General features: G+C 35.8%; 1 protein-coding gene across 1 annotated transcript in view; it reads right to left on the reverse strand.

Moving 5' to 3' along the window:
- Positions 1–5,337: 5,337 nt before the first annotated feature.
- The window catches only part of LOC119767000, a 108,895-nt gene continuing 99,593 nt past the window's right edge, over positions 5,338–14,639 (reverse strand). Inside the window, exons 6-7 of the mRNA XM_038254107.1 lie at positions 8,859–9,229; positions 5,338–6,122 (exon numbers count right to left, since the gene is read on the reverse strand). Of these exons, the coding sequence (XP_038110035.1) occupies positions 8,955–9,229 (275 nt within the window). The 3' untranslated portion in view covers positions 5,338–6,122; positions 8,859–8,954. The remainder of the gene's footprint in view (positions 6,123–8,858; positions 9,230–14,639) is intronic.

Here is a 14,639-nt window from a genome sequence, read left to right on the forward strand (position 1 = left end):
AGAATTTTCTCAGCTTTTCAAAAATATTTTTTTCAAAAGTGGGCAAACAAACATGTGCACTAATTTAAAAAACTAGCTTAATCCACCTATGTGGTTGGAGCCTTCCTCACAACAATGGCTGTACACAAGTTTCATCTATTTTTTAGATCCGGCTTCCAAAAAGTACATCGATATCACTTAAGTGGCCATATCTCGAGACAGGGTTGTCAGATCTTCAATGTTTTGGGCTCGTTGGAAAGGTTTTTTGATAACCTAACCAACAATGGGTCGGATGGTGGATCCGGACATAGTTTACATACATTTAAGTGAGATCCGGCTTCAAAAAAGTACATCAATATCACTTAAGTGGCCATATCTCGATACAGGGTTGCCAAATCTTCAATGTTTTGGACTCATTGGAAAGGTCTTTTGATAACCTAACCAACAATAGGTCGGATGGTGGATCCGGACATAGTTTACATACATTTAAGTGAGATCCGGCTTCAAAAAAGTACATCAATATCACTTAAGGGGCCATATCTCGAGACAGGGTTGCCAGATCTTCAATGTTTTAGACTCGTTGGAAAGGTCTTTTGATAATCTAAACAACGATGGGTCAAATGATGGACCCGGACATAGTTTACATACATTTAAGTGAGATCCGGCTTCAAAAAAGTACATCAATATCACTTAAGTGGCCATATCTCGAGACAGGGTTGCCAGATCTTCAATGTTTTGGACTCGTTGGAAAGGTCTTTTGATAACCTAATCAACGATGGGTCGGATAATGGACCCGGACATAGTTTACATACATTTAAGTGAGATCCAAATATATGTGAAAACACATTTTTATACATAACTTTTGAACTACTTATCGAAACTTCAATCTGTATAAAACTCGATCTATGGGACCCTAAACCAAGTCGAATGCAACAAGTTCGGGTCAAATCGGTTCAGCCAGTGCCGAGAAACATGAGCTAGTTTGTTGGTCACATACATACATACACACACACATACACACACACATACACACAGACATTTGTTCAGTTTTCGATTCTGAGTCGATATGTATACATGAAGGTGGGTCTACGACGTTTTTATACGAAGTTCATTTTTAGAGCAGGATTATAGCCTTACCTCAGTGAGGAAGGCAAAAATGAAAAACTGCGACTATTTTCAAAAAAGTTACCTAAAAAAGGATTTAACTTGAAAACGGTGCACTTTATCAAATGTTTACTTGAGTACTTTTTGATTGCAATTTTGATTTTACATCGAAAAATGAAGTTGAAAAATTTTTGCGACCAATTTTTCGATTTTTTGAAAAAATCAGTATTGATTCAGAAATTCATAACTCGCTCAAAGATTTTTTGCACAACCTGGAAATTTCTGAAAAGTTGGCATTTAATTTCCTCTAAAACATATCAAAAAATGAAAAATAAATTAAAAATAGTGTTTTTTTTTACAAATCAAGTTTTAGTGACAAAAAGTTAAATAAAAAATCACCAATTTTTTTTACCGTTCATCATTTTTTTCAGTGTAGTCCGTATCCATACCTACAACTTTGCCAAAGACACTAAATCGATCAAAAAATTCCTTCAAAAGATACAGATTTTTGAATTTTCATACATCATTTTTGTATGGCCAGCTGCCAAATTTCAGCCGAATTAAAAAATACAAAAAATAAAATTAAAGAAAAAAGACCGATTTGGTAGAGAACTACTCCTTAACATGTTAAATTAATTTAATAGATAGCCACTGAATTTGCTTTGTAAATGCGGTCCCAATTGTCTCCATGGATCATGGGAAAAGTTTACTTTACTTACCTAAATTTATTTATTGTTTAGGCTGAATGAAACATTAAATTCATTTGATATTTGATATTGGAAGGTCCCGGTGGCATTTTTCGAGACGAGATTTGTCTGATCACGCCTTCCGACGGACGGGAAAGTAAATGTTGAAATTTTCAAGTATTTTGAAAAAAAAAAAATGTTTTTTCCCCCTGATTTTTCGGGTCGATTTTGAACAAAAACTTTTAAAATATTTGTACCAGCTTAAACTATGTCCATGCATTTCCCATGCCCAAAGAAGCCTGAGAAGGGATTTTATGAACAATTTGGTGTCTTCGGCAAAGTTGCAGGTTATGATTAGGAATGTTCAGAAAAAATGGGTGCACAGAAAAAAAACCGCATTTTTGAATGACTTGATATCACAAGAAGTTGAATTCTTAAAATACTTTTTTTGCTTATTTGTTCAATATATTCAAGAATTCTAAAAAAGCATCTTTTAAACTAGAGTTTCATAAAAAAAAAACAGTTTTTTTGCAATTTAAAAAAAAACTCGAAGAAAAAGCACCACCTCAAAAAACTAATTTGAAGAGATGAGAAAAGTTTACAAGTTTCTCTTTTGACGATGTTGAAAGAACTGCTGATTGCTGTGGACTAACCAATATCCTAAATTTGGTGACAAGTGAGCTTTTCTTAGTAAGGCCGTTGCAAATATTTTTCAAAGTTAATGTCACCCCCCTTTCAAAATAATTCCAAAAAACTTCAAAATTTCCATGAAAATAGAAGTCTAATCAACTGAAAACAATCTAAAATGCATTTTTCTGCATTGATAATCATTTTTAGCATGTTTGGGCTATGTTTTGCATTTTTATTAAACTCCACCGCAAAAAAAAATATTTTTCGCAAAAACTAAAATTTTCGTCAATACTTAGATATTTTGGAAACTAATGATGGCAAAACAACTGGACAGGTGTATAATGCATTTTAAAACACTTTTTTCATTAAAATGTTGAAACCATGGCTCGTAATTTTTTTTACCCTTTCAAAAAGGGTACGGTTTTTTTGCCCTTTCAAAAAGTTACTATTGATTTATTTATTTTCCATTTATTTTTTATGATGAAGAGCAAAAAGTTTCACAATAGTAGTTTATGCAACAAGATTTTTTCAGCACGAGTCGTAATTTTATCCAACGAGGTTCACCGAGTTGGATAAATACGACGAGTGCTGAAAAAATAATGTTTTGCAATTTCGACAACATTTTTTTTGCAATTTCGAAAAACGAATTTTGTATAAAATGTTAAACCGTTCAAAACAAAAAAATAGTGAAAACTGTTACTTTTCGATTAATGCATTGAAAAGTTCAACTTTTCTGCACTGGTATTGAATAGTATAAATTTTCCATTCACTATTCCACACTTTTCCAAAAATCATTTCTTTTTCAACAATGAATATCTCAAATACCAAATGTTTCACCATCCTTAACTCTAGCGCAGAAGATAATTAAAAAATACAAAATTTTAGAATTCAGCTATGAGTATTTAATTAGACGACAAATATAATAATTTCGATTTTTCCCACGCATCGTTTTTTTTTTTTTTCGAAAAGCCCTAATCATAACTTTTTTTGCCACTTGGCTCTGGCAGCTCCGAGAGAGTAAACGTGTGTGACGTGCGCGCTAAAGGCATCGTGCCTCGAGTTGTTTGACGGATGGAGTTGGAAGAGACCGGATGATTTCCAACTCAACCCCGGAAATCGGAAGCGGAAGAAGACCCCTGAGATCACCGGAGCTGTCGTCGGAGAAGGAAAAGTGGAGCAGAATGTGTTCAATAACAACAACTTCAGCCCGCTAGTGGAAAACGAAAACAACAACAATGCCAGCCCAGCAGGAGGAGGAGACGCCCCGGCGGTTTCACCACCCGGCCAGTCGGCAGGTAAACAAAAGCAACCACCATTGGTGGTGAAGAGCACCACGGATTTTTACAAGCTCGTGACAATAGTGGAAAGTTGTAAATTTGGTTTCAACCCGATTTACAAACTAACCCGATTTGGAACCAAGGTGACCTGCTTCTCTGTCAAAAATTTTGACAAGTTGCAAGAGCTCTTCAAGAAGAAGAAAGTGGAATTCTAAACCCACGAACGGTGGAGCGAACGAAATTATCGGGTAGTTCTTCGTGATTTACCTGATGAACTGAAACCTGACGAAGTCAAGTACCTGCTGAAGAGGGATCTAAAACTGGACGCGCTGGAGGTGCATGTCATCAAGCGGAAGGAAAAGTCCACCGTGGACGAAACTCCGTACATTGTGGTCTTCCCCAAGGGATACACCAATCTGAAAAAAAAACTCTCTGCAGTGAAAATTGTGGCAAGCACTATCATCCGGTGGGAGGCCTACCGGAACAAGCGACCGAACGTGACCCATTAAAAGAACTGCTTGCAGCTGGGTCATGGAACCAGAAACTGCCACCTCAAGGGGAGGTGCAACAACTGTGGGGGTCCCCACAAGACGGACGAGTGCAAAGTCCAAGAAGCCGAACCGAAGCGGTGTGCCAACTGCTCTGGAGCCCACGAAGCCACGGACCGCAGCTGCCCCAAGCGTGCGGACTTCAACCGGAGGCGCCAGCAGGCGTCGAAACCGAAACCGCCGGCAAGGAAGGCGGAGAAGCAGAGTCCAGCAGTTCCGGCGTTCACGCCGGCGGAGTTCCCTCCGCTGCCGGGCGCAGTTCCGGACGGAAAATCGAAGGGTCGCCCTCGCCCCGCAGGAAAAAGCCAAGAAAGTAGTGGCTCCGAAGACGGTGGAGTCACGAAGGAGGAAGCCGAGGAGGTGCTCTACAGTTCGGCTGAGCTGTGGGACATTTTCTCCGAGTACATCGGCAGGTTCAAGACCTGCAAGACCCGCTTGGACCAAGTAACCCTCGTCAGTTACATGATCTCCAAGTATGGAGTTTAAGGAGTTGTTTTTTTTTTTTTTGTTATATATTAGTTATTTAACGATCCTCGGTCCCAACCTGGTCACAGCACCTAAAAGGACCTAATAAAAAAGAGTTATGAATAAAAAAAAACATTATTTGCCGATTTTAGTGTGACGTACTGTATGGATGACGCCTCAGCATTTAAGTTTAAATATTGTCTAAGTTTTGTTTTACTAACACTTACCTTGCCATTTTGACAAAGGACTTTGACTTAAGGGCTGGTGGTTTTCGATACAACAGTTCCGATTTTTTTCAAATTTACTAAAAGAACTTATTTTTGCTATCTAATTTTGTTCTTTACCATAGTGGTTGTGTCTGTTACATAGCCACCTGCTGATAGAATGTTAAAACGAAATAAAAAAAAGTTCCCTGATGATAATGGGGTTACCGTTTATGTTCCTTCTCTTATGACGCTCCAGGCCACAGGGGAACCTGCGGTTTATCTTGTGAATTCTAATGTGATTTTCGGATAAACGAAAAAAAAACTCTTCGCCATCATTTTGTTTTGTCAGATTTTATTCATCAATAGATACTCTCTCAATATACAACGGTTTTAAAGGGAGGCGCAATTTACAATCGCATTCTGCACAGATAATTTTACACTGTTTTTTTTTTTTCTTTTTCTTCTTCATTTCTGCAGAGCACAAAGAGTTTGCATTTAAATTTACTTACTGTTTCATTATTTTATTTTTATTTATTTTTTTCGTTTGACCCATTTCGCAGAACTTTGGAGTAAATTTGCAAGAGTTTGCTTGTCTTTTTATTTGCAGTTTATGTTTTTCAATATGTCATAATACTTAGTGTCACTTTACATCATAGCTTAGCATCTCTGTTATCCTGTACAACCGTCGTGTTCAGTTCGAATTGTTTTCTTTCGCTTTTCTAGGGTTTGCATGCAGCGCAGCTTCTCTTCGTTATCCTAATGGTATTGTTCTAGTTTTATCCGCTATCAGCTAGTGTTATCTCTTATCTCATATTAAAATTTAAATATCTACCTTCTCTCTCTCTCTCTCTCGCTCTCGTTAGACTCTGTCGCATTTTCTTCATCATTACATAAAAAATAGCTCCTCTTTCGTTTGACGCTTGATTCGACGTCTCGCTTTTTTTCTCCTTTTTTGCTGTCTACACACTTTACATTCACATTATAATACAAAACTCTACTGTTTCACTCGTCGATTCAAATGACAACAAACCGTAAGCAAATGTGTCTTTCTCGATTCAGACGTTGTTGGGAGGGGAGGACTTCGACTTGTATTGGTATCACGAGCGGTGCTCGTTATTTTTCCATTCCGAAGTTGATTTTTTTTTTGCTGCGTCTTTTGCTTCTTTGGTGTGCCTTATCAAATTACTCGACCAAGGCAGGCAGTATTTGGGGGATGGGAAGCGAGAACTGAAAAATGCGAAATTTAAAGTATGAGTCACATCTCTTTAGTTTCCATGAAAATTTGTCCGAAAAGGTGATTGCGAACTTACTATTAATAACAGCAAAAAATTACTTAAAATAACATTAAAGTTAATGTTTTATGTAATTTTACATCAGTTCATTTTGAAAAAGTTAGCTCAATAACGCAATTTTTCGTCAATCACTCGTCCATTAAATTTTGAAGCTGTTTAAATTTTCAACAAATTGTGTTATGAGAAACAAAAATTTTAAATACAAAAAAACATAACCAAGTCTGTCAAATCGCAGAAGATTTGGCGATTTTGTTAAATAAAATTGTTCTTAGCAAGAAAATCAACTTAAAAACAGAGCAAAGTAGAAAATCTTTAAAAAAACATCTTTGAATTCTTTAAATTCTTTAAATTCTTTAAATTCTTAAATTCTTTAAATTCTTTAAATTCTTTAAATTCTTTAAATTCTTTAAATTCTTTAAATTCTTTAAATTTTTAAATTCTTTAAATTCTTTAACTCGTTAAATTCGTTAAATTCTTTAAATTCTTTTAATTCTCTAAATTCTTTAAATTCTTTAAATTCTTTAAATTCTTTAAATTCTTTAAATTCTTTAAATTCTTTAAATTCTTTAAATTCTTTAAATTCTTTAAATTCTTTAAATTCTTTAAATTCTTTAAATTCTTTAAATTCTTTAAATTCTTTAAATTCTTTAAATTCTTTAAATTATTTAAATTCTTTAAATTCTTTAAATTCTTTAAATTCTTTAAATTCTTTAAATTCTTTAAATTCTTTAAATTCTTTAAATTCTTTAAATTCTTTAAATTCTTTAAATTCTTTAAATTCTTTAAATTCTTTAAATTCTTTAAATTCTTTAAATTCTTTAAATTCTTTAAATTCTTTAAATTCTTTAAATTCTTTAAATTCTTTAAATTCTTTAAATTCTTTAAATTCTTTAAATTCTTTAAATTCTTTAACTCGTTAAATTCTTTAAATTCTTTAAATTCTTTAAATTCTTTAAATTCTTTAAATTCTTTAAATTCTTTAAATTCTTTAAATTCTTTAAATTCTTTAAATTCTTTAAATTCTTTAAATTCTTTAAATTCTTTAAATTCTTTAAATTCTTTAAATTCTTTAAATTCTTTAAATTCTTTAAATTCTTTAAATTTTTAAATTCTTTAACTCGTTAAATTTAAATTCTTTAAATTCTTTAAATTCTTTAAATTCTTTAAATTCTTTAAATTCTTTAAATTCTTTAAATTCTTTAAATTCTTTAAATTCTTTAAATTCTTTAAATTCTTTAAATTCTTTAAATTCTTTAAGTTCTTTAAATTCTTTAAATTCTTTAAATTCTTTAAATTCTTTAAATTCTTTAAATTTTTAAATTCTTTAAATTCTTTAAATTCTTTAAATTCTTTAAATTCTTTAAATTCTTTAAATTTTTAAATTCTTTAAATTCTTTAAATTCTTTAAATTCTTTAAATTCTTTAAATTCTTTAAATTCTTTAAATTCTTTAAATTCTTTAAATTCTTTAAATTCTTTAAATTCTTTAAATTCTTTAAATTCTTTAAATTCTTTAAATTCTTTAAAGAATTTAAATTCTTTAAATTCTTTAAATTATTTAAATTCTTTAAATTCTTTAAATTCTTTAAATTCTTTAAATTCTTTAAATTCTTTAAATTCTTTAAATTCTTTAAATTCTTTAAATTCTTTAAATTCTTTAAATTCTTTAAATTCTTTAAATTCTTTAAATTCTTTAAATTCTTTAAATTCTTTAAATTCTTTAAATTCTTTAAATTCTTTAAATTCTTTAAATTCTTTAAATTCTTTAAATTCTTTAAATTCTTTAAATTCTTTAAATTCTTTAAATTCTTTAAATTCTTTAAATTCTTTAAATTCTTTAAATTCTTTAAATTCTTTAAATTCTTTAAATTCTTTAAATTCTTTAAATTCTTTAAATTCTTTAAATTCTTTAAATTCTTTAAATTCTTTAAATTCTTTAAATTCTTTAAATTCTTTAAATTCTTTAAATTCTTTAAATTCTTTAAATTCTTTAAATATATGAAAATCGGCAAAAATGTCAAAAGTTGGTATGAACCTTATTAAACCCGTCCTGTGTGCATAACGAAGGCCGATTTTCAAAAAAAAAATATTTAAAAAAAAGATAAAAATATTTTGCTGTTTTTCATATATAAAATCGTCAACAACTCGGTGTTTCGAGAAAAACGCTCACAACCATGCAATATCATTATAAAATATTCAAGAGTGAATGGAAATCATCTTTTGATAAATCCTTTCAATGAATAATTTCCATTCACTCCTGAAAGTTTCATGAAGAAGAATAAATATTCGTAAATATGACATTTGTTGATTTTTTACATGTATGCCACCCCTTAAATTCTTTAAATTATTTTAATTCTTTAAATTCTTTCAAATCTTCGTAAAAGTTTGAAAATAAGTTTCAAGAATAAACATTTTTATTTTTTAGAAAATAAAATTACCCCTTCGAACAAAGTTCCATGTTTTCAAGATGACATCAACATCGTGTCATTTGTATAAGTATTTAAAATAGATCTAACCTAAAACACTTGTTTTTATCAACTAAATTGTATAAATCATGCTAGAACAACCAAAGAATTTTTTTTTAAACTGAATTCAACTCAAAGGTTATTTGGCATTTTCACACTTTAACGAATCCTATATCAACAGTCGAACTTAAAAATAGTTTCAATTACCGTGTCAGCACTCTTCCGTTCCTTGCGACCATCAACTGCCCTATCTGTCGGGGCCAATCTCGGAATCTGTTGTTGTTGTTGTTGTTTTCGACCGGGTTAGAAAAGCAGCAACATCGTCGCCATCGGCAGTGCTATCAGCAGCTCGGAAGCTCCAGTATTCCAACTGAGAAGAAACGCCGCAAGCGTTGTCCCACCCAACAGTTGGGACGTCCAACTTTGGCCCGTATCTTGCAGCTGACTTTGACCGGTGATTTTGGTGGTGGCAGTGTTGCCAGCAAGCCAGCTCAGCACCGGTCGTAACACCATCGATGACCACCAGTGGTGCGGCCGGAACAGCTGCGAACTGGACGACGAAGACGCCTTGGAGGACGCTGGAAAAAGAAGCGGGAGAAGAGGAAGAAAAATGAAACTCCTGGACGGAACTCGACGGTGACAGAGCGGTTTTTTCTCTGGTTCGAATGGCAAGAAAATTGAATTTTTATGCATGTTTGGCTTCACCGTGGGGAACTGAAACAGCTTCCAAATGGGCGGAACGGTGGGACAACCAGTTGTGTGTTTGTGTAGGTGTGAGAATTTGTAGAAAAATAACCAACATTACGCTCTAGCAGAGTGTTGTTCTGGGAAGTTTCGGTCAGCAGACGAAGTTCGTAATTAATTCTATTTCTTCGTATTATATTGTTAGCTTACCACGCACACTTTCGATGTCTAGACTGTTTACTCGAAAGAAATGTGATCACGGAATCTACGTTACAAATACTAGGAACTGTTGATGCAAAACAAATAAAGACTCTTTCTGATGATCTCGTAGAAAGTTTACGGTGTTCCCATGTAAACATTGATTTCAATTAAGATTGTCCCCTTGATTGATTGTGTTCCAGTTTGAACAGGTCCTTTCTAATCCCGTCAAAGTAGGGGGATCTCACAACTGCGCATTATTAGCTTAGTTTCACTTCCTGCTAATAGCTCTCGCAATTCGATTATGACAAGATGTGATATTAATTGAAATAGGATACCGCTGCTTAGTGCTGAACTTGAGACTCCATCCAAGAACATAACACAACACAAGGAGGTCGAGATTTCTCTTGATGATGATGATGCGTTCAAACGGCGCTGCCCACCTGTTTCCCATAATTAATTGTTATCGGCCCAAGTCCCGGTATTAAATGGAGTGGCTTTGACTCGGGCTCTCTGCAACGGGCGCACCGAGCGCTGGATTGACACTAATTGATTGCCGGAAGCAGGTGGTCAGTGTGCGTGTGTTGTGTCGGAGCATCTATTCAGATGTGTGCATTCAGCGCAGATGACGATATTGGCTTGCGATTTGGAAATTAATTCAAAACGGACAGATTGAAAGCGATTCGTCTCGCGGGGGTGAATGAGTCCGGCAGGGGTGTGCGCGACGGCACTTCCATCTTTGATGAGCTGTCAATAGCGGAAATAGCTGGATCGTCATTATTGGTCACTGTCGACCATTGAACATCGTCATATCGTCGCCGACATGCTAACTTGTCGTGCGTGTATTTTGGGCCAAATTGAGTAAGAACGCCATTTTGTGCAGCTCACAATGCACCTTTCGACCTTCACAGATCCCCAAAATTCGATTTCAACTGAGATATTCAACGATATCCGAAAACTCGTGCATTTTTGTCACTTTACACATGAAAGTAGTTTCAATCTTGTCGTGCTATCTTGTCACTACTTGAAAATTGATGTAAGTGCGACAAGTTAGACTACCGCGGTAGTCTACGCGTAAACAATTGTAATTATGACTCGGGACCAGCAAGGGACCATTCATAAACCACGTGGACACTTTTTGGTAATCTCGAACCCCCTCGTGGACAATTGTCTATACAAAAAAATCTGGACAATCGCCATACCCCCCCCCCCCTAAAGTGTCCACGTGGTTTATGGATGGTCCCCAACCAACTTCAACCAAACTTCGGGACAATGCACATAATGGTCAGCAAAACCAAACGTGTTTGTTATTGTTTACATTGTGTGCTTTCGTTTTTGTTTATTCAAGGTCAAACATTAAATTGCGTATTTCTCGGAAAGTCAAAATGGCGGGTGCGACAAGATAGCACGACGACGTCGATACATTTAACAGACTAAATGAATTAAATATAAATCCATTTGAAGATTTGCCTTAAAGGCCTAATAATACAGCAAGCTGGCCTAGAGCGTTATTCTCATAGTTTAATTTTTTTTTTCAATTCAATCGTTCCCTATGACCAAAAAAGCCATTTTATGCCACTGATTCGTGCGAACAAGAGTTCGTTCATAAATTACGAGGTCGGAAAGAGGACGATGGGGAGGTTGTGTCAGCCCATGTTAAAGGTATAGGTGACAGGAGGAAGCAAGGGGGGTCTGATGTCGCGAAAATCTCTGGACGTAGCATTTGAACAATTATTGTAAAACATCATTGTAAAAACTGTACCCAAAAAACTGATTTTCAAATAAAAATGGTGCACCGTTTTCATGAGTTCAATTAGTTGGGTGGTGACGCGCGGTCAATTATGTGGCATTGTGTGTGAAAAGAAAAGAATTTTATTTCGTGTTTCATCCTGATTGGCTTGCTCAAGTCCTTCCTACATCATCGTTGATCGGGAGGCACGACGTCGTGTGAATTGTTGCATTAAAATAAGTTTAAGTATTACTGTAAATGACTGTAGAAAAGTCCTTCCTTTATCATCAATGTCGTCTGGGTAATCGTGATGAAAAATTACATTTATTCAGTATTTAAATACCTGTGCGCGAGTGTTTTGGTGTGCTAATTAGAAAGACCTTCCCATAGCATCGTTGCTCGGAAGGCTCGCCGACGGGTTTGTTATGAAAGTCCTCCCCATAGCATCGTAGCTCGGGAGGCATCGAAAGCCAATACCTTATCCTACTAACCCAAAAAAAAAATAATCACGTGATGCTTGAAGGAGATGCTGTGGATTCAACGGTCTCAAGCGGTATCAACAAGTATATAGCGAAAAACTATGTGCTTGATGAGTCTGCAACTTCAACTATCGGACTAACATTCCTCCCTTTGTTGAACTGCAGGCTTTGGGAGGGCGCCGGTATTGACTAATAAAGTCGGGGTCTTCAGGGGTTAAACAGTGAACGGATGGTTGGCTCCCACTGATCATTTTTGATTCATTGTTTAACTTCAGCTGATCTGTCAATAACGGAGTAGCAGCTCATTGGCAGTCAACCATGCTCATGCTCATGCTCAAAATGGTGCACCGTTTTCAAGATAAATCCTCACAAAGTTTGATTTTTTGGAAAATTTTGCAGTATTTCGGTTTTGGCCACTCATATTTTTTTGAAAATTTCCTATAAATTTGTCTAAGTAATTTTCAAGATTGGACCCAGAGACGCCAGGTTGCCAGATTCTTCAAATGTCTGTGTCTGCCATAATAAATATTGACAGATTTTGCCAGATTTTTTTACTATCTGCTCATTTTGATAAACTTATTAAATGAAATGAACAAATATAATTGAAAAAAAATCGAATGTGCTTTTCTTAAAAAAATGTAAACTCAACATTTCGAAGCCTTAAAATTAGTTAAATATCTAAATTTTACCAGAATTTGAATTAATTAGGAATTCACTATCAGGAATTGTTAGAATTTCATCTACCAGATTTTCCAGATTTTTTATCGATACCTTGCCAGATTTTTAAAATTTTGACCTGGTAACCCTGATTGGACCTCTGATTGCTGAAAAAAAAGAAGAAATATGAGGTATTCTAGTTATGCCAAAAAATGTAACATCCCAAGAAGGTGGAAATAACTCAAGAATAACCAGTTTCGATACGATTTACTACACTCAAACCCCGTTGGTTTGACACCAACTGTTGTCCAACGAACCAACGAAAGTGACCCCCACTTTTTAGTTTGACACCCTTCTTACACGGAGTTCACACACTACTAAACGTTTGTTTTGATAGTGTGAGCGCCGTAAAAGTGACAGTTCGTCACTTTTAGTTTGACTTTGACCAACCAACGGGGTACAAACTAAAAAAGTGTCAAACGAAAAGTGACCAACCACCGGGGTTGAGTGTAACTCATAATAACACGAGAAGTTCAAAACCTGTTAAATCAAAATCTCAACATGTTTTTGAAATACCCAGATTAGCTGTAATAGTAACTCAGATAATAACAGAGAAATCGTACTGAATATACTTGGCATTGTTATTATTTTTTCTAGCAAAATCAAGTCAATAACAAAAAAAAATCAAAACAAACGGATAACAAAGCATGATCGAAATACATTTAATGTATTAAATTTCATTCAAAGATTTCAATCAATAACAACCCGCATAGAAAAACCGTTTGAAAATCATTTGTTAAAAATTCAATCAACATTTTACCAAATAGTGTAGCCACTATTTGGTAAATCGTTTTTTTAATTCCTCACCGTCTCTCAAATAGTGAACTATTCCCCATATATGTTGTTAGCAATATTCACTATTTGATTTTGACGTAGACTTACGTCTTTGTCGAAGGTACTGGGGTGTCATTCCAAAAAACCCGGGCCGAAGGCCCTGGATTACTGCGTCATCCGTCAAACGCTTATATCTTCCTTCCCTCTAATCGAATCGACACGATTTATGTGCCATTCGATTCGAAAATTATTCAGCAATTTGCTATAAAACTTTCATTGTTGGCAAAATAGTTTAACTATTGAAACAATTGAATGTTTTAAAATGTTTTCAAAATGCAGAGATTTTGCAAGCAAAATGAGCGCTTCCCACTCACGGACGGGAATGTCAAGTACCTATTTTGAGGAGAAAATCATCGAGCAACGCGACCGAGTGTCGGTCGCGAAAAGGAGGGAAGTAGCGGGTCGAAATCATACATAAGAACGCGCGCCAGAGCCCATTCCATCATTCACGTCTCAGACGTCGGACCGGCAGCAGCAGCAGCAGCAGGAAAGCTCAGCCCAGCAGCAGCAGGAGAGAGACCAGAGCAGCAGCAGCAGGAGAGAGGGACCAGAACTGGAAAAGAAGTGCGCATCGCCTTCTCGTCGTCACCGTCAGCCAGTTGCCTCTCGATGGCCGGACCGTTAGGATCTTTCGTGGTTGCTGTGGTTCGGAGGTGCTTCAATCCCCATCCCTCGTCCCACCCGGGAGGCGCGCGCCTGCTGCCTTCCGCCGAAAAGCCTCTCGTGGGTCAAGCCTTGGTTGTTAAACAATCGGGACATCCAACTAGCTCGTCGCATTCGCGGCGAGCGCTTCTGAAAGATTTACGTCTCATCAAATTCTAGTGTTGAAAGAGTTGCGAGCTAATTTGAATTTAAATTTCAGGAACAAATTTTGGTCTTCGGGGGCGACGGATTGAACAGCTTTCTGAGGCTGCTCTCGCCCCCAACCCCTATGCCCCCTCTCCCCCTCCCCCCATTCGGCTCGCTAAAATTCCTTCGTCTCTTTCTTTCCTCTCTTTGCCGTTCGTTCGTCTTCTTCGACGGCCATGCCTCACGATCTTGAGCAGTTAAGTGAGGAACATGATCCAATTTTACTCGAGGCTGATTCGTTTGGGGATATTTGTGCCACAAAAGTTTCAGAAAATGCAGCATCCACCGCGGCCTATCACCCATCTGGACAGAACATCTCCCGGCTGCAGCCTTGCGACCAACGCCACCATCCAACTCTAATCGGTCCTTTTTTAGGGCCACCAATTTTCTCACGAAAGAGTTCTTCTTGTTCATCATTCCCACCAAACACTACCACCCCGAAATAACGCCCTTAGCTGAATTCCATCTCCCATTCATGATCATATTCCGTAAATCTAT

The sequence above is a fragment of the Culex quinquefasciatus genome, chromosome 1 (assembly GCF_015732765.1).
Source record: "Culex quinquefasciatus strain JHB chromosome 1, VPISU_Cqui_1.0_pri_paternal, whole genome shotgun sequence".
Taxonomy (NCBI): Eukaryota; Metazoa; Arthropoda; class Insecta; order Diptera; family Culicidae; genus Culex; species Culex quinquefasciatus.